General features: G+C 46.7%; 1 protein-coding gene across 1 annotated transcript in view; it reads left to right on the top strand.

Moving 5' to 3' along the window:
* LOC311226745 (uncharacterized protein) overlaps positions 1 to 24,013 on the top strand; it is a gene marked incomplete at its 3' end in the record, with an annotated part of 71,879 nt that overhangs the window by 36,453 nt on the left and 11,413 nt on the right. Inside the window, exons 4-9 of the mRNA XM_084312155.1 lie at positions 11,521 to 12,048; positions 15,006 to 15,059; positions 15,613 to 15,807; positions 16,101 to 16,154; positions 16,231 to 16,293; positions 18,074 to 19,534. Coding sequence (XP_084168281.1) covers positions 11,521 to 12,048; positions 15,006 to 15,059; positions 15,613 to 15,807; positions 16,101 to 16,154; positions 16,231 to 16,293; positions 18,074 to 19,534 — 2,355 coding nt within the window. The remainder of the gene's footprint in view (positions 1 to 11,520; positions 12,049 to 15,005; positions 15,060 to 15,612; positions 15,808 to 16,100; positions 16,155 to 16,230; positions 16,294 to 18,073; positions 19,535 to 24,013) is intronic.

Genomic DNA, 24,013 nt, shown 5'->3' with positions numbered 1-24,013 from the left:
GGGTTATTAGCCCCCTAACTTTTGATTGCAAAGTCTGACATTGACCCCCTTTTCAGGAGTTGACCTAGAGCCCACCAAGGTCATGCATATCAAGTTTGGTCAATGTCAGACCTTGCAATACACTGTAAGGCACTGTAAGGCTACTGTCCTGCCTCACTTCCAGTGATGAAGCTAAGCTATGCTAACGGAGCGTCTATTCCCAAAGCTAAAATGCACGCACAGAGACAAAAACGGTATGTATCTTCTTGCCAAGACCCGAGAAAACTCGGGTTTTAAACGTTATTTCTTTTATTAGCAATATCCATACATTTTTCATTCATCCAGCCTGACGTTATCATTGGGAATGGGTCTGAGCTCGAATCGTCTCCCCGGATGGTATTGCACATCATTGGATTGGATTGGATGGGACTGTGCATCAGAGAAAAACTCCGGTCTGGGGTTTTTCCATTTCGGGCAAGCAGTATCTGTTACCACATTCACTGGGGAGGCTCGGAGCAGCTTTCGATTATGTGTTTTGGTGCTATAACATTGGATCAATAAACGCGATCAATATTTGGAATGGCGATCAGGAATTGGATTAATCTTTTTGCAGAACATCTGATCTGAGGTAAGGACTCTGTTACCAGTCTTGGGGTAATCCGATGTTCCTATCACCGCCAGCGTGTGTGTGTGTAACAGTAGCCGTATCCACGGTGTTGTGAAGGATCAGATTAAACCGAATATATATATTTATTTATGGATATATATTTAATAGTATTTGTATATCGTTTGATATCCCCTGTATATTCCTTGTACATATACACTGAATATCCCTTTAGTCTACTAACAGCCCATAATAGTTTCATTCTACCATTGGACGAGAACCTGGCGCCAGCAGCCAAGCCCCTTGGTTCAAGTTCAATCGTGCCGACGAACATGTCGTTACAAGCCCGGTTCCGCGTAGGAATACGTCTGGCGAAATACGAATGGTACTATTTGTTCACAGCGCATATATATATGGCGCAAGTAAAGTAGAACTTTCTTTTAGTCCATTAGTCCTTTACCCTCCAACCTAGTAACAGACGTGAAGCCTCACCCACGACGCACGTGTGGTGCAGTATGGCCTACTTGGCCTCAGAATAGGCATTGAGACATCGTGTGGATTAATAGTTGAATTGTCATAGTTTGGCACTATACCGTCGAGTGGGACGTATTTCTATTAAGTTAATAATAGTCTATTATGTATGGTGCATCGTTCGGTTAGAGTTATAAAGTGAGCAGTACCCCCATCGTTCCTGACGTTATCTGGAGTCTTAACCAGGCTGGGCAGACCACGTGTGGTGCTTGCATCCGAGGAGCTCTGGGCCAGGACGAGTGGACCTGTACATTGGATTACTTCACCCGGACGACGGCGAGCCCTCCACGGCTTGGATTATCTACGTGCTTTGGGTGCTTTGATTATGCCATGGATAACGGCCAACACTGCTGAGTGTTGGAACTACCCCCCCCGAGAGGAGTCCAGGTGAGACGGCGCTCTACCCCGAGTGAGGTCGCCTCACGTCTCTTCGTTGTGGACCGGCATCTACCGTCTACAAGAGGGCCCAGCTGTATTCATCTGCGGACCGAGGTTCTGTGGGCACCGTGTTCAGCACTCTGAATTCTCCCAAGAAATCGTCGGCCAGATGGGATATCGCCAGCGGCTCTCCTAACCCCCCCCCCCCTACTGACTTACAACCAGCGGGACCCCCCTTTAGTGTATCCAGCTATAATCATTTAAGTACCATCGCTATAGTTCCCTAAAGAACCAGGTTGTATACTTGCTCCCTGCGTAACCAGAGATTGGACATTCAATGTTGATTTACCAACGAATACTCATTTGCCTTACAAGTGCATTCAAATCATAAATGTCATTAAGTGAACGTTGTATATACCCTTTGCTATATAAAATATTCGATTTATACATTTGTGTGGACTTCGTTTCATCAGGTGGGAAAGTGTTCATCATATCTACATCATGTACTGTGTGGCCAGTATTTAAAGTACATAAAGCAGGTAGTGGTTTAATGATACCATACTTATCAATACAGTCAGGGAATTGTACCCCTCAGTTACAATTGGTCCTTCGAGCCGGAGGGTAACTAGTGTAATATTAATATAGTGTTATTAATATTGAAATGGCCTATGATGAACACTCCACGAAACGGTCCTCCTAACGTAGAACGCCCGCAGCGCAGACGACAGCCACCTCAGTACTTAGAGGATTACGCTGTCAGTCAACTACCTAGCCTTCGACAATCGGTAAACGCGGTAAAAGTAGAAAGTAAAATTATGTCTGCCCTTAACGACCAGGTTACCCCGACCACAGAGGCCCTAGTGGGTTCTAATGTAACTGACCAAGCTCACGGTGGGGACCAGGAGGGAGCTGACATGCCTTTACCCCCCGCCAATACCGAAGAAGTAGTCCCCGACCAGCCCCGGGAGGAAGACAACCCTACAGAGAGAGAACTCTGCACGGAAGAAGAGGAGGAGAGCGCCGAGGAAATAGAGCTCCAGGACTCCCCAACGAGTACAGCCAGGAGCGGCTCACCTCAACAACCGTCTTCCCCCAGCGAAGCGGAGAGGATGCTATCACAGGCGTTCCTAGTCAGCCTGACAGCCTCTACCGAACGCGATCGACTTCAGGGTGAACGCGATCGACTTCAGGGTGAACGCGATCGACTCCAGACACAGCAACGGAGCGAAGAAGAGCGCATACGCCTGGAGATGAGACGCCTTCAGACGGAAGAGAATATGGCAAGAGACCGAGCGGACACCCAGCGCGCCGCTGACGGTGCCCAAAGAGAGGCAGAGCGCGACCTCGCTCTCAACCAGCGCGACCTCGCTCTCATCCAGCGCGAAACCGAGCGCGACAGACTACAAGCCGAGCGCGACAAGTTACAAGCGCAGCTAATGGAGCAGCTGATCCTCAAGGCAACACCCTCTCCCTCCGCCAGGGGTTCAAGGAACTCGTCGACAACAGTCAAGGGCAGCGTCTCCTAACCGAGCAAGCGACCCTGAACTTGACCAACAGACCAAGCCTATACCCCCCGCAGACCCCCTTCCCAGACCGGTCCAAGCGAGACCCAGCTACAAGGAAGGAGCAGCATACACTGCGGAGAAGCTAAATAAACGACTACAGGATCTAGAGGACCTGATAGAAGAGGAAGAGGGAGAGGAGGAGAACCAAGCCCGACGACAGCACAGTACTCCACCGGACCAGGAGGTCCAGTACAGCCCAGGCTATACCCCCGCGGCGCTGCGCTACAGACCCCCGACTCTATTCACGGGTGAGCACGACGCACGACCAGCCCCGAGGAATAGCACCTGGACCAGCGGGCCATGGTACCCCGCCGGTACCAGCCCACAGAGAGGCGCAAGAGGAGACTCGCCTAGGAGGTCTCTCCCCCAACGCTCGCCGATGTATCAGCCATCCACGGCGTCATACATTGCCACGCCGACGTTTCCAGACTTCACCTATGAGAATCGAGCACAGTACACGGAGCTCCGGATGTGCTTAGAGACAATGATGGTGGATGTCGCCGATGAACGCCACAAGTATGCAATATTACTGAAGCACCTGAAAGTACCGCGAGCGCACAATATAGCGCTAGCCTATGCCACCTCTACGACCCCATACACCGCGGCTCTAGCAGCGCTGGACCAGAGATATGGACGTATATGGGATTACGTAATCCAAGAGATAAGGCATATTGATCGCCTACCCCCAGCAACAGACAATCGCTCATTAGACGACCTGTCTATAAAAGTGCAGTCCCTGGTAGGGATGCTGGGAGCGCAACGGGAAAAGGGCATGCACGAGCTATACGCCAACTCTAACGTCGAGAGGATTTTAGAGAAGCTGCCACCCGCCAGACAAGAGCGCTTCAGGCGGCAGAGAGACCACCGTGATCCTAACGGTCCCGAACCATCCCTCCTCGATCTAGCCGACTTCCTGGCGAGAGAAGTCAGCAGCTTACGACTGGATACGTTCGTACGGAGCACGCCAAGCTCCAGAGAGGGACCCAGGAGAATAAACGATGGAAGAAGATCGGTGACTGTCATGCACCAATCAGAATCAGTACCGAGCAGTAAGAACCACAGTACCCCCTCGAGAAAAGAGAAGTGGAAGATGGTGTGCCCCTACTGCGAGAAGGAACACTGGCTGTCACAATGTGACCTGGTCACAAAGATGAATGCAGAAGAAGTGAGTCAATGGATAAAGTCCAACAGGCGCTGTTACCGATGTGCGCGCAGTCACATGGCAGCCGAATGCCGCCTAAAGAAGAGGTGCAGTCGGTGTGACGGAGCCCATCTAGATGTACTACACGACAGTAACAGAAGAAGGCCTGCACCTGCACCATCGAGCAGCACCAAGGCAAGTGTCATGTACATTGACCCCGCCAGCAGCAGCGGCGCCCAAGTGCTCTTAAAGGTAGTCCGTGTGACATTGAGCTACCAAGATAAAGTCATGGACACTTACGCCGTCCTTGATGACGGGTCAGAGAAGACCCTTCTGCTCGCGTCCGCTGCGGCCCAGCTGGGACTGCGGGGGAGCGAGAACAAATGACGATTCGGACAATAAGAAGAGATTTAAAGACGATAAAGGGCGAGAATGTCTCCTTCACTATCGCAGCAAGCGGGCAGCCAGAGCGACGGTATAGGATTACAAATGCTTTCACCAGCCAAGAAATAGGACTATCGCAGTACACCTACCCCATCGCCAAGCTGATGGATAAATATGTGCACCTGCGTCAACTACCTATCCCGCTCATAGACGGCGCCACCCTGACCCTGCTGATAGGCTCCGACCATGCAGACCTCATCGTCCCGATTGACCGGGTCCATACAGGACCCCGAGGCTGTCCTGCAGCAGTCGAGACCCGCCTAGGGTGGATACTACAAGGCCCCCTCGCTAAATCTCTCAACCGAACAGCAGCCACTAGCTGCCTCCACTCCAGAGCGACAGAAGAAGACACCACTCTCCTGCAGCATGTCGAGAGGCTATGGACACTAGAGACAATGCCCTTTAAGAACGAAAAGAAAGACATTCGTTCTAAAGAAGACATTTACGCCATACACCTCCTCGAGCAAGGGACAAAGAGAGTCACAGTCGGCGGAGTGATGAGATACGCAACTCCACTCCTGAGGCGAGAGGGAATGCCCACCTTTCACGCAAAGAAAGACGCCACGGAGCGGTATCTATCGAACACAGAGCGGCGCCTAGCCAAAGACCCCGCTCAAGAGAGTGTGTACCGCGCTGAGATTGAGAAGCTAATCACAGCGGGACACGTGACAAAGATTGACATTAAAGAGGCCGATCAGACGACCGAATCATGGTACGTGCCGCACCACAAGGTCCACCACAACGGCAAGGATCGCATTGTGTTTAACTGCAGCTACCAGATCGGATCCCAAAATCTGAATAAAGAGCTCTTGCCCGGCCCCACACTCGGCCCCTCTCTACTAGGCGTGCTACTACGCTTCCGCCAGGACAAGGTGGCTATCAGCGGGGATATCAAAGGGATGTTCCTGCAGGTGAGACTAGTGGAGGAGGACAAGCCCCTGCTGCGGTTCCTATGGAGAGAGAGGATCGGAGATGAGCACCCAGCCATCTACCAGTGGGAAGTCCTCCCCTTCGGAACCACATGTAGCCCGTGCTGTGCTACATTTGCACTACAGAAACACGTCGCAGAGGACCCAGCAGCAGATGAAGAGGTCCGACACAGTGTGAAGAACAGTTTCTACGTGGACAACTGTTTACAAAGCGTTTCGACTCAAGAAGAAGCCGAGGTTCTCCTACTCAAGCTACGCGCCTCCCTGATCAAAGGCGGCTTTGATCTCAGGCAGTGGGCCAGCAGTGACCCGCACGTATTGCGCAGCCTCTCCCCCGCGGACAAGGCTGCCAGCAGCGAGACCTGGATGGCGACAATCCCAGGAGAAGCCCAAGAAATGACACTAGGACTAGTCTGGCGCTTCAAAACAGACTCGCTCCACTATAGACACAAACCCCTGACCACGGAGCAGGGAAGGTCGACGGCGATACCGACCACCAGACGGAGTGTGTACAGAACACTCGCCAGACAATATGACCCGTTGGGATGTATTCTACCTTACACCACCAGGGCAAAGATGATTGTACGAGCACTATGGGACAAGGACCAGGGCTGGGACGACCCAATACCCGCACACCTTGCCTCCACATGGAGAGAGTGGGAGACGGAGCTCCGCTCACTCCCAGGCGTCAATATACGCCGCAGCTACTTCCCACCCACAGTGAGGCCAGAGACATGCAAGATGGATCTACACGTCTTCAGTGACGCCTCCGAAGTAGCCTATGGATCGGTGGCCTACTTGCGTGCCCAAGAGAAGGGAGGAGAGATACACACTGCTTTCATCCTGGCTCGCTCAAGAATAGCCCCACGAAAGCAACAATCTATCCCGCGTCTAGAGCTCTGCGCAGCCCTAGCAGGAGCGCATCTAGCCACGTTAATCCAACGTGAACTCACCATTCCGGTGCACAGAACAATCTTGTGGTCAGATTCCACGACAGTACTCGCATGGATCAAGTCTCATTCATGCAGATACAAGGTCTTCGTGGGAGTCAGAGTCACAGAGATTCAAGAGTTAACAGAAGCAGCGAGCTGGCGGTATGTGGACACCAAACACAACCCAGCTGACGTCATCACCCGGGGAATGTCCCTGGATGACCTCACCCGTCGCAACATCTACAGTGACGGACCAGAGTTCCTCCAGCTCCCGGAAGAAGAGTGGCCTACGCCCACCCCACGGGAAGCGAGTAAAGAGGAGGCTGAGAACAAGAAACCTATGTTCTGTGGACTGAGCACAGTCGCCTCCACAGACCCCAACATAGATGATTGCATTACCCTACAGAGTGCGCAGCTAAAGACATTCCTGTGGCACCACCCAGAGATTCAGTCCACCACTGACATTTCAGCAGTTGACTACGAAGAAGCAGAACTTCTTCTACTACAACGAGCCCAGAGAGACTCGTTCCCCGATGAGCTAGACTGTCTACAGGGAGGAAAGCCCGTCCCATCAGACAGCAGACTGCTCCACCTGGCACCCGAGAGCGACGCCCATAATCTCATCAGAGTGGGTGGTCGTCTGCGGAGAGCCCCCGATCTACCGGATGACGTTAAGTACCCGATAGTCTTGAACAGCCGACACAAGGTCACAGAGCTGATCATAAAGAAATACGACGAGGATGTACACCACGCAGGAGCAGAGAGAGTCTTCGCGGAGATCAGACGTCGCTATTGGATACTTCAAGGAAGAGAAGCGGTGCGACGCTTCCAGCGAACCTGTCTAGACTGCCGAAAGTGGCGCGCGCAGCCCAGCATACCCCGGATGGCTGACCTACCTCCCTGTCGCCTCCGACTCGGCGACAAGCCATTCCACTCCACAGGCATGGACTGTTTTGGCCCGTTGTATATAAAGAAAGGAAGAGGAACCGAGAAGCGGTGGGGTATTGTATTCAAATGCATGACCACCAGAGCGATACATATCGAACTCCTTCCGACCATGAGCACAGACTCATTCCTTATGGCCTTCCGAAGATTCACATCACGGAAAGGAAAACCGTCTACATTGTTGTCTGATCACGGGACAAACTTCAAAGGCGGAGAAAGAGAGCTGAGAGAGAGCTTCCAAGCTATGGGCCCAGAACTTAAGACCCACCTCGCTCCATCCCAGATTGACTTCCAGTTTAATCCCCCGAATGCACCCCACTTCGGTGGAACCTGGGAACGAGAAGTACGTTCTATAAAGACAGCCCTGTACGCCGTGCTTGGGGCCCAGACTGTGGCGGAAGAAGTCCTAATGACAGTCCTCACGGAGATCGAGGGAGTATTGAACTCCAAGCCCCTCGGCTACGTCTCCAGTGATGTAGCAGATGTCGACCCAGTCACCCCCAACACACTCTTAATGGGGCGGCTGGACCCCGCGCTACCCCAGACAATGTACAGGCCTGAAGAAGCGAACGGCCGAAGAATGTGGAGGTACAGTCAAGTACTAGCTGACAAGTTTTGGAACAGCTTTCTACTCCACTACCAACCGTCTCTACAGACCCGCCAGAAGTGGGTAAAAGAGAGAGACAATTTGACAGAAGGAACCGTCGTCATGATTATCGACCAGTCACTACCCAGAGCTATGTGGCCGGCTGGCCGCGTAAGCAAAGTGATCACCGGTGCCGATGGCAAGGTCCGAGCAGCTGAAGTGCTCGTCCAAGGGCGAACTTACACACGACCCGTGGCGAGGCTAATAGAACTGCCCAGACTCCCAGACACCCCTTCCAGACACCCCCAGTTCCAACCCTTGCTGAGCAGGCGCCCCAACCGAACTGTAGGGGTCGCTGTCCACAACGCCCAGGACCCACCCTTCAACTTTCCCACCCCCTGATACAGCCAATTGTATCAGTGTGAGAGGCCAGCCAAGCTGATAGCAACGCCGGGAGCTGGATTCGAACAGGCGAATCCAGTGTCTCCCGGTGTTGGTGACGAACGTAATCTCCGTGCGCCACCTGCCCCCCCGGAAACGTTTTTTAATACGTTTTTTGTATATTTTTTTCATAAAAAAAATCTTTTTTCCTCAAAAATTCAAAAAAACTCGGAAAAGTCCCGAGACTCGCGAGAGACCCTCTCCCGTTGGCCGGCGGTGCACAGGCGTCACCCACAATTTCCCCCACGCGGAATTGTCTAGTTATTATTTAAAAGTTGCGAACGATCTCTCCTCTATCTGTTTCTGCACGAGAAGCGAGCCGCAGCAAGTCATTATTATTACACGCACTCCTCGCGAGTCGCGATAGTCCTACACATACGGGTACTTCTTAACTGCTGTCTCCGTGCTGACACAGACAGCTCTGCCTCTGCATGCACTCGTGAGTCGTGATGGCGGATAGAGCGAAGCGTTTGAAAGTATGGATATACTTTACAAGAGTCAATGCCGACAACGCACGTTGCCACAAGTGCAACAAAACATTTGCCAGTAAGGGTGGCAATACGAGCAATTTATCAAAACATTTGTTGGCAAAACATGATATTAGTGTGCAGAAATGCGCCATATTCGACTGCCTTGCGTGCAGTCTTCCATCTGCATCCACGTCCACTGCAGCCGGTAAGCCAAGATACGGAGTTGCCTAGGCTAATAACGAATTATTACAAATAGGCTAATAAACAATAATTGTTTAGCTACAAATACTATCTAAAAACGTTTTATAGATCGTCAAGCTGAGGCGTCAGCCACCATGTCCCAGCCCAGTGAGCCCGGCACCACCACACATCCTCCCTCTACCTCCACCACCCAAAGTCCTTTCTCCCTAGCAGCTAGAGGAAGGATGACAGGATAGGGTGAACAAGTGTCACAGGGCTGTGACAAAGTTTGTTGTCAAAGGCCTGCACCCGTTCTCTACAGTGGAGTCCAAGGACTTTAGGTAACAACAACTAATCATTCAGTGTATATAGTTTTTTTTTATACATAGTTGTCTAACTTGTCTGTTGTTGTTGTTGTTATAAGTTATTATTGAAGCAGCTATTCCCACCACTGCACACAAATGTACAATAATTCAATCATTTCTAATCTTTACTGTAGGGAGATGACCAATGCTCTCAACTGCAAATATACCCCTCCCTCAGGGGAGGAAATTAGGCCACTTTACTCGCCAAATGCGAGTATTTCTTACGTTTGGCGAGTGATTCATGAAGACCACTCGCCAGTCTGGCGAGTTGACAGTGCCACGAGAGCACTGCACAAGACCAGCGGACATATATAATGTTTAATAAAAGTTCCCGCAGTACTGGCCAACCTGCGGACATATATAATGTTTAATAAAAGTTCCCGCAGTACTGGCCAACCCGCGGACATATATAATGTTTAATAAAAGTTCCCGCAGTACTGGCCAACCCGCGGACATATATAATGTTTAATAAAAGTTCCCGCAGTACTGGCCAACCCGCCGCGGACATATATAATGTTTAATAAAAGTTCCTGCAGTACTGGCCAACCCGCGGAAATATAGAATGTTGAATAAAAGTCCTGTGGTACTGGCCATCAGTCAAGGAAGCACTCGCAAACAGATAACGTTAAACACAGAAGATGGAAAACAGACAGACTGAGCAACGGGGAACTGCATCCAACCCTAGTACAACTCTCGAGTCCAAGGCAAGGACACATTTAAATTACAGAGGTGTATGTTAGTCTATTGTGCACCGGACTACGACGTAAGGTTAGACATTTTATTTCATGCTCAAAAGCCCCTGGCTTGCACATCGCAGTCACGAAAGGGGCTAGCTCAACCAGTGCACAACAGCAGACCAACCCAACTGACGCTACCACAACACTTGACGGTACTTCACAGCACTGTCGTAAGGCCACCGTGCCGTCTTAAAGGCACAGTGAACACTCGGATGCATACACAACATTGACGTGGCTTGACAACCGAGGTTCAAAGTTAACTTGATTGACTGATTGAAAACTTTATTAACAGATTGCAGAATGGGTACAATACAGTACGGCTCAATACACACAATTGTTAAGGGGATGCAGACCAGAGAAAGACTTTCGTCTTGTTTACATCAGGGTCCCCCATTTTCAATTCATCATAACATATGACATACACGACATACAGATAGACAGTACTGCTACATCTATACATTTCACATCTATCTATCTATACACTTCACAACATACTTCGGTTTTTTTCTTTCACTGCCCAACCCAGTCCAACCCAGCATCTTTCACTGCCCAGTTCAGCCCAACCCAGTCCAGAATAGATCCCTCTTTCATGTTAATGTGTTATGCTAATATTGTGAAGAGTAGAGACTGTTATTAATGTTTTATGCTAATAAATATTTTAAAGAGTAGAGACACGGTGTGATTATTACTATGATTGAAAATCAATTTAGACGAAGACATACAAAGAAGTAATTATCACAATTAGCGATTTTTTTTGGCTGGTAAAAAATCAGTTTGTCTGGTAAAAAAAATCAGATACTCGCCAGTTGGCTGGTAAGCCAAAAAGTTAGTTTCCTCCCCTGCCCTCCCTGCAGGAATGTCCTCAGTAACACACTGATTCCTGCCTGGTATAATGTTGAAAAGGCCAATGTTATCACAGAGCTTAAAGATGTGCCAAAGTTAGCCTTTACATTGGATGGGTGGACCAGCTTAACTCAGGACCACTACTACTAAATAAAATAGAAAGTCCCCAAATAGTTAATTTATCTGACTGCTTGTATTAATTGATAAAAAAGTAGCCATGTGCAGTAAAATTTCTTTGCTAAATCAAAAAGAACCGATAAGAGTATCGATAAAGTACCGAACCGTTAGGATTTTATCGATACTACTACTCTTATCGATACTGCTTAACGATACCCATCCCTATAGCTGAGTTTAATGAGCGATGCCACAGTGTTGCTAGCTAAGTTTGAACCATGACACATCAGGATGTGGCCTTCCTCTTCTTTCTTAATTCTACGACTTGTGTTCTAGCAGCTGAGTTGACCCCTGTTGCAGACGAGACGCCAGCTGACTCCCTCATCCTCAACGTCAGCGAGCCGCTCCCTGAAGACATGGCAATGGCAGCAATGGTCACCGACACGCCTCCCGCTACAAAAAGCCCCAAGAAGAAGGAGGAGGTGGATGATGTTGATTATTTGCTAGAGTCCGATCACAGCACAGATATGGAGGAGCCTCCCGCTACAAAAAGCCCCAAGAAGACGAAAAAAGGCAAAAAGAGACAGATTGAGGAGATAAAAGTGAAGAAGGAGGAGGAGGCCCCTGTCACTCTTGAGGTAAAGAAAACCAGGAAGAGGAGGGAGCGAGACGAACAGGAGGAGGAGGCTCCTGTGACTCCAAAGAAGGAGGAGGAGGAGGAGAAACCCGTAATCCTGGAGACTAATAGGGGGGAGAAGAAGAAGAAACTAGGAGGACGGGAGGAGGAGGCAGCACATCATTCCGGAGCACCAGCAGAGATCACCTTTGTGATCCCAGTCTCAGACAACGAGTCCGACGAAGAAGGTGAGAGAACCTCTAGTAGGCCTGTAGTAGGAGTTTAACTAATTGACTGCCAATAACGAGTATATTAGTTTTTGGTGCCCATGCGTTGAACGCCAAAAACGAGTATATTCGTTTTATGTTTTACATTTTTTTTTTACGATACTAGACTAGGCTTGGGCGGTATTCTTTTTTGCATACAGTCATACCTTGCTGACATCACACCCCGGTAGGGCTGCAACTAACTATTATTTTGGTAGTCGACTAATCTGTCGATTTATTTTTTCGATTAGTCGACTAATCTAACGATTATTTCTGTCACACTCTTCATCTCTGCTTCCTGTGGGCGTGGCTCCTTTTCCGGGCTCTTAGCAGACTTCTTAGCTTAACATAACAGACTGACAGTAAGTTTGGGGGAACTAATGGGATAACTGGGGTTGCAACAAAAGTGCAACTAGGGCTAAAAACCCAATGAAATAAAATAATAAATAATATATCCTTCTTAGCAGACTTCTTAGTTTAACATCCCAGGGAACTAATGGGATAACTGGGGATGTTGTTTGCTCCTGACAAGAGTCTCAAAGTCTGGGGTGATGGTAGACAAAGCAACTCTGAGGTCATGCTCAATGTCCAATCTGTTCCTCTGCTTTGTCTTCAGCTGGACCAGAGCTGAGAAGCCACTTTCACAAAGATAGGTAGTGCAAAAAAAATGTATAATGTAAAAAAAGAAAATATATATATCTTTATTTATTTATATATATTTTTTATACGACTCAATCGACGGAAAAATTCTGCGCCGACGAGTTTTTATGATCGACGTCGTCGATTATGTCGACTAATCGTTGCAGCCCTACACCCCGGTATACGGTATATGATGGTATGACGTTCATTTCATCAGCGGGGGCGGGGGGGGGGGGGGGGGGGGGGGGGGGAGCAGAGCTAAGTTAACAATATACTCGTTATCACCATACATAAAGATTTTCCGGGAGTAAATACTAGATATCTTAGTCATAACCATAGTTGCAAGACGTTATAATGAAATGTCTCGTTATCTTGCATTGTTTCTACATAAGCAAGGACACGTTAAATTCCTTAGCGACCCGTGTTACCAACGTACAGTAAACAGACTGCACAGCGCGCACATTCGACACACACAGATATAAACGAGTCATACGGAACTTATAACGGAGGCTGAAATTAGACCAATGTGACTCACAAACTCACGACCATAGTACACAACTACACATACAGACGCACAAAATTTTATCTGCATCGATTAACTGATAATCAAAACCCAGCTTAAAGGATAACTCCACTTTTTTTTTTTATTCGCTTATTTAACATCTTCCCTGGAGTTAGACAAGAAGATACATACCTTTTTTGTCTCTGTGCGTGCATTTTAGCTTTGGGAATAGACGCTCCGTTAGCATAGCTTAGCTTCATCACTGGAAGTGGGGGAGGACAGTAGCCTTACAGTGCCTTACAGTGTATTGCAAGGTCTGACATTGACCAAACTTGATATGCATGACCTTGGTGGGCTCTAGGTCAACTCCTGAAAAGGGGGTCAATGTCAGACCTTGCAATCAAAAGTTAGGGGCGCACTGAAATTATGGCAAGGGTTATTAGCCCCCTAACTTTTGATTGCAAAGTCTGACATTGACCCCCTTTTCAGGAGTTGACCTAGAGCCCACCAAGGTCATGCATATCAAGTTTGGTCAATGTCAGACCTTGCAATACACTGTAAGGCACTGTAAGGCTACTGTCCTCCCCCACTTCCAGTGATGAAGCTAAGCTATGCTAACGGAGCGTCTATTCCCAAAGCTAAAATGCACGCACAGAGACAAAAAAGGTATGTATCTTCTTGTCTAACTCCAGGGAAGATGTTAAATAAGCTAATTTAAAAAAAAAGTGGAGTTATCCTTTAAGCCGTTAAACCCCTGTAGTGAATTACCGGAGCCAATACGCACACACACACAGTCGAGGTTTACCAAACATACACTCCCGGCATTCATAACTCGGACAATTATATTATTATTAACATCCCGCATTCGAAGAAAATATATCCGGACCATCATACGTTAATCTTCCATATGCTTAACCATAGCATAACTTGTAACTTACCCAAACAACGTCTTCCCAGGTCCACATTCACGCACAAATCCGTACTCTCAAAACTTTAGAAAAACGTTTCGATACACGAATCCACAATCATCCGATGTCTGGAAGTGAACACATGGTCCATTCGACCTTAATAAACGGACGGCCACTGGTCCATAACTGCATTCTATAGAAGAATAAGTCTTTATTTGTCGTGCAGATGAACACGCATGCGAGATGGAAGACCGACAGGAACACGCGCGTTGCGTCATCCTGCTCTGCTGAGCTCTGACAGAGAGGAAAAGACAGACTGCCCTGCCCTCTGCTGGCGCGTGCTGTGCACTACAACCAATGCCGTCCCTGTTAACGCTGTGTCAGTGTATAATGGAAAGAAACGCGTTCGTGATTTGGCGCACAGTCTGTGACGTCACGGTATTGAAAATCATACAGACGGGATTTCGAAATACCCTGGTATACCGTAATACCGTCATACCACCCAAGCCTATACTAGACACTCTCGCGCACATTGTGTATGGTCCTGGTAACCCAACTGAAATAAATGATGATCGAATTAGCACACACACGACAGTGGCTCGGGACAGTGGCAATCCGGAGGTTCCCGGTTCGATTCCCGCTCCTCCCGGGCAGCGTGTCGATGTGTCCTTGAGCAAGACACTTAACCCCTAATTGCTCCCGATTAGCAGGTTGGCACCTTGCATGGTTGCCTCTGCCGTCGGTGTGTGAATGTGTGAGTGAATGGGTAAAAATGTGAGTAACAAATTGTAAAGCGCTTTGGATAAAAGCGCTATATAAAAAAGCAGCCATTTACCATTTACACATCCCTTCTCCAACTAACGTTATTTATTTAAATTGTCCCTGTTCAGACTCAGACACTTCAGATGAAGAGTGGACAGGGTTTGGCGGATCTACTGACCAAGGTAACATAACTGTAAGAATTCAGGCACAGGGCGGCTGATTGGCGCAGTGAGCAAGGCGCTCGCCTCTAACGCAGGAGACGCTGGGTTCGAGCCCAGCTCTCGCCGTTGCTACCGGCTGGCCGGTCGTTCATACTAACACAATTGGCAAGTGTTAGAGGGTGGGAAAGCCGGTGGGTGGGGATTGGACGTTGTAGACGGCGACTCCTACAGGTCGGTGACGCCGGTGCGGCGGAAGCAGGAAGTAGCGGGAGCAGCGTGAGCCTCCCACGCGTTACTCCTTGCCACAGAGTTCGGGCTGCTGCGGTGAAAAGATGCGACAGGCTGCCTCATGTACCGGAGGGGACACGTGATGCAAGGCTTCTGTCCTCACTACAACCGACCAGTGGGAGGCATAGTCTAGCAACGTTCAAGACAGGGGAGGGAAGAATTGGATAATACGAAATTGGGATGGGAGAAAAATAGAAAAATGGGGAGAAAAAGTGGAGAAAAAAAAAATTCAGGCACAATGTTCTATTTTACCGAACCCCATCCTAACATGCCTTTGTGATCCCAGCCTCAGACAACGAGTCCGACGAGGAAGGGGAGATAACCTCTAGTAGGCCCGTCACGACGAATGGGGAGGAGAAGAAGAAGAAGAAGAAGAAGGAAAAAAAGAAGAAACGGGGAGGACAGGAGGAGGAGGCGGCACAGCATCCTGGAGCACCAGCAGAGGACGACAAGGAGACTGAGGAGAATCTGGAGATTACAGGTAGAAAGATTAATATCACTGAGCGATGCCACAGTGTTGCTAGCTGACTTTAATGAGCAACGCCACAGTGTTGCTAGCTGAGCTTAATGAGCGGTGCCACAGTGTTACTAGCTGAGTTTAACTCATTGACTGCCAAAATGAGTTTGTTTTATGTATAATTCTTTTTACGATACTAGACACTCTCGCACACCTTGTGTATGGTCGTGGTAACCCAACGGAAATAAATGATGATCGAATTAGCACACTCATCCCTTCTCCAACTAACGTTATTTATTTAAATTGTCCCTGTTCAGACTCGGACACTTCAGATGAAGAGTGGATGGGGTTTGGCGGATCTGCTGACCAAGGTAATGTAACTGTAAGAATTCAGGCACAATGTTCTATTTTACCGAACCCCATCCTAACATGCCTTTGTGATCCCAGCCTCAGACGACGAGGAAGGGGAGGGAACCTCTATTAGGCCTGTCACCCCTAATAACGTAGAAGGTGAGAACAACTTAGGCCATATATCCATTACCAATTCTACACATAAATGTATGTAAATACTGTATTCATGTCTGTGTTTACTTTATGGGTGTATGTGATCTGATGTGTACAAATGTGGACTTGAATGTGAGGTGTATGGGAATGGGGTTGTGTTGCACATGTACAGACATGTTAATACAATTTCCTGCAAAGGACAATACATTTGTTACGTTCCTGTTATTCCAGAACCAGAGGTGACAGAGGAAATGGCAGAACCAGCCTCACTCTCACTCACTCTCACACACACAAAGTTGTATTTTCTACTAGGGCTGACCCCTATTAGTCGATTAATATTTATAATTTATTTATTTTTTATCATGCTTTCCAAAAGAAAAGAGGCCTAGAAGCGTGGCTAACGAGACGAGTAACTACATTAGTTAGCCAGCAACCAGCCAGACAGAGGCGTTAGCTCCCGAGACTAGTAGCTACATTAGTTAGCCAGCAACCAGCCAGACAGAGGCGTTAGCTCCCGAGACGAGTAGCTACGTTAGTTAGCCAGCAACCAGCCAGACAGAGACGTTAGCTCCCGAGACGAGTAGCTACATTAGTTAGCCAGCAACCAGCCAGACAGAGGCGTTAGCTCCCGAGATGAGTAGCTACGTTAGTTAGCCAGCAACCAGCCAGACAGAGACGTTAGCTCCCGAGACGAGTAGCTACATTAGTTAGCCAGCAACCAGCCAGGCAGCGCCGTTAGCTCCCGGGATGAGTAGCTACGTTAGTTAGCCAGCAACCAGCCAGGCAGCGCCGTTAGTTGTTGCCCTTTTCCCTCCTCGTGGAACTTCTGCATTGCATTTGTTACAAAATGTTACACATATTTATTTTTAGCGATCTGAAATCATATTGCATCACGCGAGCCTACCCGAGAGCCGCCGGCGATCAGATGTGTGAAAAAGCGCCAGATGACATCAGGGATTTTGGAATGGACTCAATGAAAATGGATGGGGAAATAAATCCTGTACTCCACATTTTCCAGTCCACTGATGCAGCCGGGGTTACCAGAGTTCATTATGGATCCTCTGAGCGCCGCGGATCATGAGTTCTACTGTATACACGTTAGATCTATACACTTATCGATTTTTTGGAATGGTGATCAGGAATTGGAATATACCAGTTGGATACCATCTGATGTCGGGTAAGGAATCTATGTTATCAGTGTTAGGATAATCAGACTCGTTTTGATGAAGATATAAGCTGTTTTGTGAAATGTGCTCCAGCGGTTTCATTGTAAAATCCACGAGGAAATGAAATGGCTATCAGTGCGCGGCTCGAATGGGCCTGCGTGTACGTATAATATTGATCATCTAGCGTTTATTTGAAAACGATTCATAAATAGGCAGACAAATATCAACGTTCTGGAATATTCCAGTAAAAGACGATTATCACAGAATGGCCTAGAATGGGCTGTTTTTACCTCAAAATGGGTGCTTTTCAAAATGCTCTCAAACGGAAATGAAGCGATAAAAAACCAATCTGCCTTGACAGCACTGACTGGAAAATGATTCTTTGATGAGCGACGGGCAGATTAGAACCATAATTTAAAACATAGATTAGGCGATATTAACGTTAACATTAAAGTGGATGGTGGCATTCATGCACTAAGTCTGGCGCCACCTGGTGGCACTGAAAGTGTTAATAACGTTATCGGGATGACGTCATAATTGCTGATATCGGCCCGATAATTATCGTGCATCCCTAGTATGGACTAGTTATGGTAATAATTGTATATTTGTATAATTTACAGGACGACAAATGCAAAGGGAAAGAGATGCTGGTGCTAGAAGCAGGTCAGGGTGTGGTGGCAGCCAGGATACCTGGCATGACAAGGACTGGGTGCCCAAAGACATTCCCTTCACTGCCAGCCCAGGACCACGCCAAGGTGCTGCCACGCTGTTGTCCGACCAGCCTGTCGACTTTGTTGGACTGATTTTGACAGATGAGTTACTGCAGACCATAGCTTGTCAAACAAACCTGTATGCTGTGCAAACCAATACACCAGAGTATCTATTAAAGAGTAGCAGAGTGCGTGCTTGGAAACCAGTGAATGTGCAGGAGCTCAAAAGTTTTTTTGGACTTTTTTTCCTTACCGGGATAATCAACAAGCCTTCAATGTCTATGTATTGGTCTACTGACTATTTGTTGGCCACACCCCACTTCGGTAGAACAATGCCTCGCAATAGGTTTGAGCTGATTTGGAGGTTTCTTCATTTTAGTGACAACCAGGCTAACGATGGTAGTGACAGGCTCTATAAGGTCCGCCCTGTCTTAGACTATGTTCTGTCTAGGTTTGGCGAGCTCTACCAGCCCAACAGCAACATAAGCATCGATGAGGGCATGATGGCTTGGCGTGGGCGCCTGGCCTTCCGGGTTTACAACCCCCAGAAGCCAATCAAATATGGCATCAAGTCATACATATTGTGTGACTCCGAAACTGGTTACTGTTTTGCGATGAAACCATACTGTGGGGAAGCAGGGAACCTGGGGGACACTGTAGTTGGGCTCCTTGGCCGGCTGGCTGGGCAGGGTTACAGGTTGTACATGGACAACTTCTATAACTCTGTTGCACTGTCTGAAAGTCTCCTAGAGCTGGACACCCACATTTGTGGGACACTGAGGAGGAACAGGGGGGAACCTCATGCAATCAGGGACATTTCAAATGCCGACCTTGAGAAAGGGAAAACCCTTGCCTTGCACAACAACAGGGTCATGGTCCTAGCATGGAGGGACAAGATTATTGTCAAAATGGTCACCAGCCTCCACCAGGACAAAATGGAAATGGCACACGTGTGGCAGAGAGGCCAAAAAGAGAGGACACCTGTGCAGAAACCGACATGTGTGGTGGCGTACAACAACTCAATGAATGGTGTTGACAAGCTTGATCAGAATATTTCTTACTACCCATGTGTTAGGAAGTCTGCAAAATGGACAAAGAAATTTGTCCTGTATCTGTTCCAGATATGCCTGTTCAATGCCTTCGTTCTGTACAAAGCCAGGAACCCCAGAGGAAGGCATAAGACGTTCCTCGCCTTTCTCACAAGTGTGGTGGGACACTCCACTGGGGCTGAGGAGGCAGGGGGTGATGGGGGTGAGGAGGCAGGAGGTGATGGGGGTGAGGAGACATGGGGTAAGGCCATGGAAACTGAGGAAGTGGAGGACGTTGGCAGGCAGCACAAGGATCCTAGGGCCCCAAGAGGAGATCCTCAGAGTAGGTTGAGTGGTGGCATTGGAGCACATGGGACGGCAAAATACAAGGCCACCCCGAAGAAAAATCATCCTATGAGAATATGCAGGGTGTGCAAGAAGCGTGGGCACAGAAGTGAAACGAGGTGTTACTGCACATCATGCCATGTCCCTTTGCATCTTGGAGAGTGTTTCACTCTCTACCACACAAAGAGAGATTATCATAAATAATACAGCTGCTAGGAGAAGAACTCGCAGGGGTCAGCAGTTGGATCTCAGACACCTAGGTAAGACGGAGGCAGTATTATTGGGCTCCAAGCCAATAATATAAATATCCAGTTAGGGTCTGAAACCCTAAAACAGTTAAGTATCTAGGCTGCATGTTAGACGAGAGTCTAGATGGGGAGGCTATGGCCTCCCAAGTACTGGGCAAAGTCAACGCCCGCACCAGGTACCTAGCTAGGAAAGCCAAAGTCTCAGGCTACTATCAAATAGCCATGTACTCTGCCACTTTGATTATGGTAGCATGTCTTGGTTCGAGGGCCTGACGGGGACCATAAAAAATAAGCTTCAGGTTTCCCAAAATAAGTTGGTAAGGGTGGTAATGGGTCTCGGCCCCCACAACCACATAGGGAGGAGTCACTTCCAGGAGCTAAACTGGCTTCCTGTGGAGGCCAGAATTACTCAGCTCAGACTCAACGTAGATATACAATTTTAGCTATAGGTTCGTTTTCGAATGCTTTAAAATGTATGCGTTTTGTGTCATTGTCATGTTAGTCTCTGTTGTGGCCTAACAGCCCTGGGACCATGACGGAAATAAGGGTCTTCTCATGTTATCCTTTGGATTCTTGTTATGTGTTTTTAATCAATCAATAAATCAATGTACTGTGTCTTTGTTAGGAGTAGTCTTAAAGGGAACATATTATCTATCTTTTCAATAGGGATGCACCGATATGAAAATTTGCCACCGATACCGATTGTTCAACTAACACAATCAACCGATACCGATACCGATTTTTGTGGCAAAATATTTTTTTTTAATATTTTTTAAATATAAATATTTTTTTGTACAAAAAAAATTGTAATTTTTTTTTTTTTTTTTATGAAACTACTGTATATTTGTCTTACAAATTGTGCTCACTGATATGAACATAGGTCTCTTTAGTTACTTAAAAAAAGGAAACATCAAGAAATAGCACTATCTCTCTCCCAGTATGTTCTGCAGGGCTGCAGCTAGATACTAGTTCTCCCAGCATGGTCTACCTGCTGGGCTGCAGCGAGATACTATTGTCTCAACCAATGACATTTTGATTGACAGTCGATTCTGCCAATTACGTCACACACCGCTTGCACCCGCCTCTGCTGTTACCACCAATCGGCAAGCCGTATAAATTTTTTACTTCGGCTTTCGTCCGCCATTGATTTTGAGTTGACGAGAGGATTTCTAGAACAATAACACGGCGCGGCTGACGTTTAGCTTTTAGCTCCGCAGGATGACTTAAATGAGGCATAATGATTTTACTGCAACTAATGTTATAATAAAACAAAGCCTTTCTATACATGTGTCTGATTGAAAACGTTATTAACAGATTGCAGAATGGGTAAAACTCAGGGCTCTGTGAGCAACGGAAGGAACTGAGCTAGTATGAACGCTTGCTACGTTCGGGTAAATAATATGCTGATGTTATGAACGTGTAACACTAACTATATAATGTTAATGCCACAAAACGAATGCCTTGTTAATCATAACTAGTAACTTTGATGCAGTAGCTTGTGTGTGTGGGCCGGGGGCGGCGTTGTGCAGGTAGGTCGCGAGTGAACTTTTTTTTGTCTTGACGCTACACAAATTGATGGATATTTATCGGCTACTGCCATGTTATAATAAAACAAAGCCTTTCTATACATGTGTCTGATTGAAAACGTTATTAACAGATTGCAGAATGGGTAAAACTCAGGGCTCTGTGAGCAACGGAAGGAACTGAGCTAGTATGAACGCTTGCTACGTTCGGGTAAATAATATGCTGATGTTATTGTCCGTGTAACACTAACTATATAAGTTAATGCCACAAAACTAATGCCTTGTTAATCATAACTAGTAGTAACTTTGATGCAGTAGCTTGTGTGTGTGTGTGGGGGACGGCGGGCGTTGTGCAGGTAGGTCGCGAGTGATTTTAATTTTTTTCCTTTTGACGCTATGGTTATTTATCGGCGACTGCTATCGGCACATTTTAGCTTATAGGCCGATAGCAGTCAACAAGGCACTTATCGGCCGATACCGATACCCGACCGATATATCGGTGCACCCCTACTTTTCAATAATTTTATATGATTGTATATTTGAATCTGTGGAACATGCTTGTTCAGTTTTGGGGTGGAAAATACGCAAAGCAAAAAGCTAAATGATTAATTATTTCCTTCCCTGCCTGGCTACCATACATTGTAATATATTTAATAAAGAAAAATACAAACGGGGCAGTATATTACGTAACTACTGTTCCTAATTCTATAACATCATGGAGGGAACTAGAGGGCTATACCATCCTGGATGGGCTATACCATCCTGGAGGGCTAGACCATAAGGTCTGAATGTTTTATGGCACAAAACTGTGAGAGAGGAAGAGTAAAGAGGACAGGATTAAAACATTTTAATAGATATTTTGTTTTTACTTTTCCATAGAAAACCAGGTATCTGAGAGCAGATGTCAGCCAGAAGGATAGATATAAATAATTTTTATTTTACAATTCTACTATAATGTAAGGCAGGGGTCAGCAACCTTTTTGACATGGAGTGCCTGTTTGAAATATAGTTGTAACTAGTGTGCCTCAACAATATTCCATGCATCGTAATTCTTTTTTCTAATAATCAGGTCTTTTTAATTTATTATGATGGTTGTATCAACCCTAAATCTGAGTTGGGGGGGGGGGAATGCAATGCAGACAAACAGCTGCATACAGTGCGACCATTTCACTCACATTTGCCCATTCATTTTTGGTGTGTACTGTACATGTGCTGTCATAGCTCCACCTACAGGCCTAATGGAGAACACCAGGATGTGAATGGAGGGTGAATGTGAGGTATATCGTGTAAATAAGTTTTGATTGATTGCAAGACTACACTGTAAAAAAAATATAATAATAAGTTACCAGAACTTAAAAATATTGAGTTCAGTTACTGTGCATTAAGGTTTTCAGTTTTCAATCCATAATAAGTTAACAGAAAAATAAGTACACAACCACATTATTTCAACCTAATAAAACTATGTTTATTGTCATTGTTTTAAGAACACAAGTTGACTTGGTAATACTCACATTTTGAGTAAAAAAATGGCTTTTAACATGTGCAATGTTCAATGAAATAGAAAAATAAATAATACAATTTGTTGATTAATCCCACTGGTCACAATGGTGACCGTAATAATGTTTTTGTTATAAGGCTCTGCAAATGTTACTGAATGATGTAGCAATGTATTTCCAGCTAAATTGAAATAATAAACAATTAAAGGGTCTCAATTAAATATGTGGTAGTAAAAATAACCTGTGGGAGGATTTCAACAAGATAAATGAGACAACAGTGCAAAATAGTTCACTATAATATAAAAAAAAAAAAAAAAAAAAAAAATTATAATTATAATTTTTTATTTTTTATTTTTTTATGCTGCCCCCTGTGCCTATGCAAATGCCCCCGCGTGCCTTTGCAGGCACGCGTGCCTAGGGTTGCCTACCCCTGATGTAAGGTATCTAGCCAGACATGTTGAGCAGTACTGTCACAGAACAGACACTCGTGTTCATAATGGCTCAAACCAGAGTTGGTGATTTTCATCTCGCCGTCCTCCTTAACCATGTTCTCCTGGAAAAGAAGCACAGCAAGTATGAACAGCAGAATATCTCTTTTGCTCAAGGAGCACCACATAGTACACCTTAATAAGATGACACGTATGACTGTGCAGGGACGTGCACATACATTTGGAGGGGCTATTGCTCTAACCTAGAAAAAGGGCACCCCCCCCTTATATATATATATATATATATATATATATATATATATATACATAAGTATAAAAATCGCCACTCAAATGGGTACTTTAGCGTGCCATTTTTCAACTGTGGGGGCACATGGTCAGGTTTAGAGCATTGGAAGGGCACCGATGGGGCAGGTCCTCTTGTTTTTGCCACTCAAAGTCGCACTTTAGTGTGATGTTTTTCTGACACCAGGGTGGCGGCCAGTGTCGCTGCGCCTTCTTGCCCCTCCCTGTATTTGGAGCAGAACTGCTTGTTAATTTTGTATTAAAAAAAAAAAAAAAAAAAAAAAAGGCTCTCCAGAGGGGCAACTCAGCCGTCAGAACCGGGCAACAATGGCCCGTAATGGTGTCTCACACCCTACCAAATCTGAATGTCTTGCATCTGCTAAGGCTTTTTTGCCGGGTGAAAAAAATATTCACTTTAACTGAAATATCCAATGCATCTATGATTTAAAAGGGTAATGTCTCCCATTTTAAGAGTCCAT

This window comes from Notolepis coatsorum, assembly GCF_963971535.1.
Source record: "Notolepis coatsorum genome assembly, chromosome: 4".
Classification (NCBI taxonomy): Eukaryota; Metazoa; Chordata; class Actinopteri; order Aulopiformes; family Paralepididae; genus Notolepis; species Notolepis coatsorum.
The sequence above is the reverse complement of the archived record's forward strand: the minus strand, read 5'-3'. Positions and strand labels throughout refer to the sequence as shown.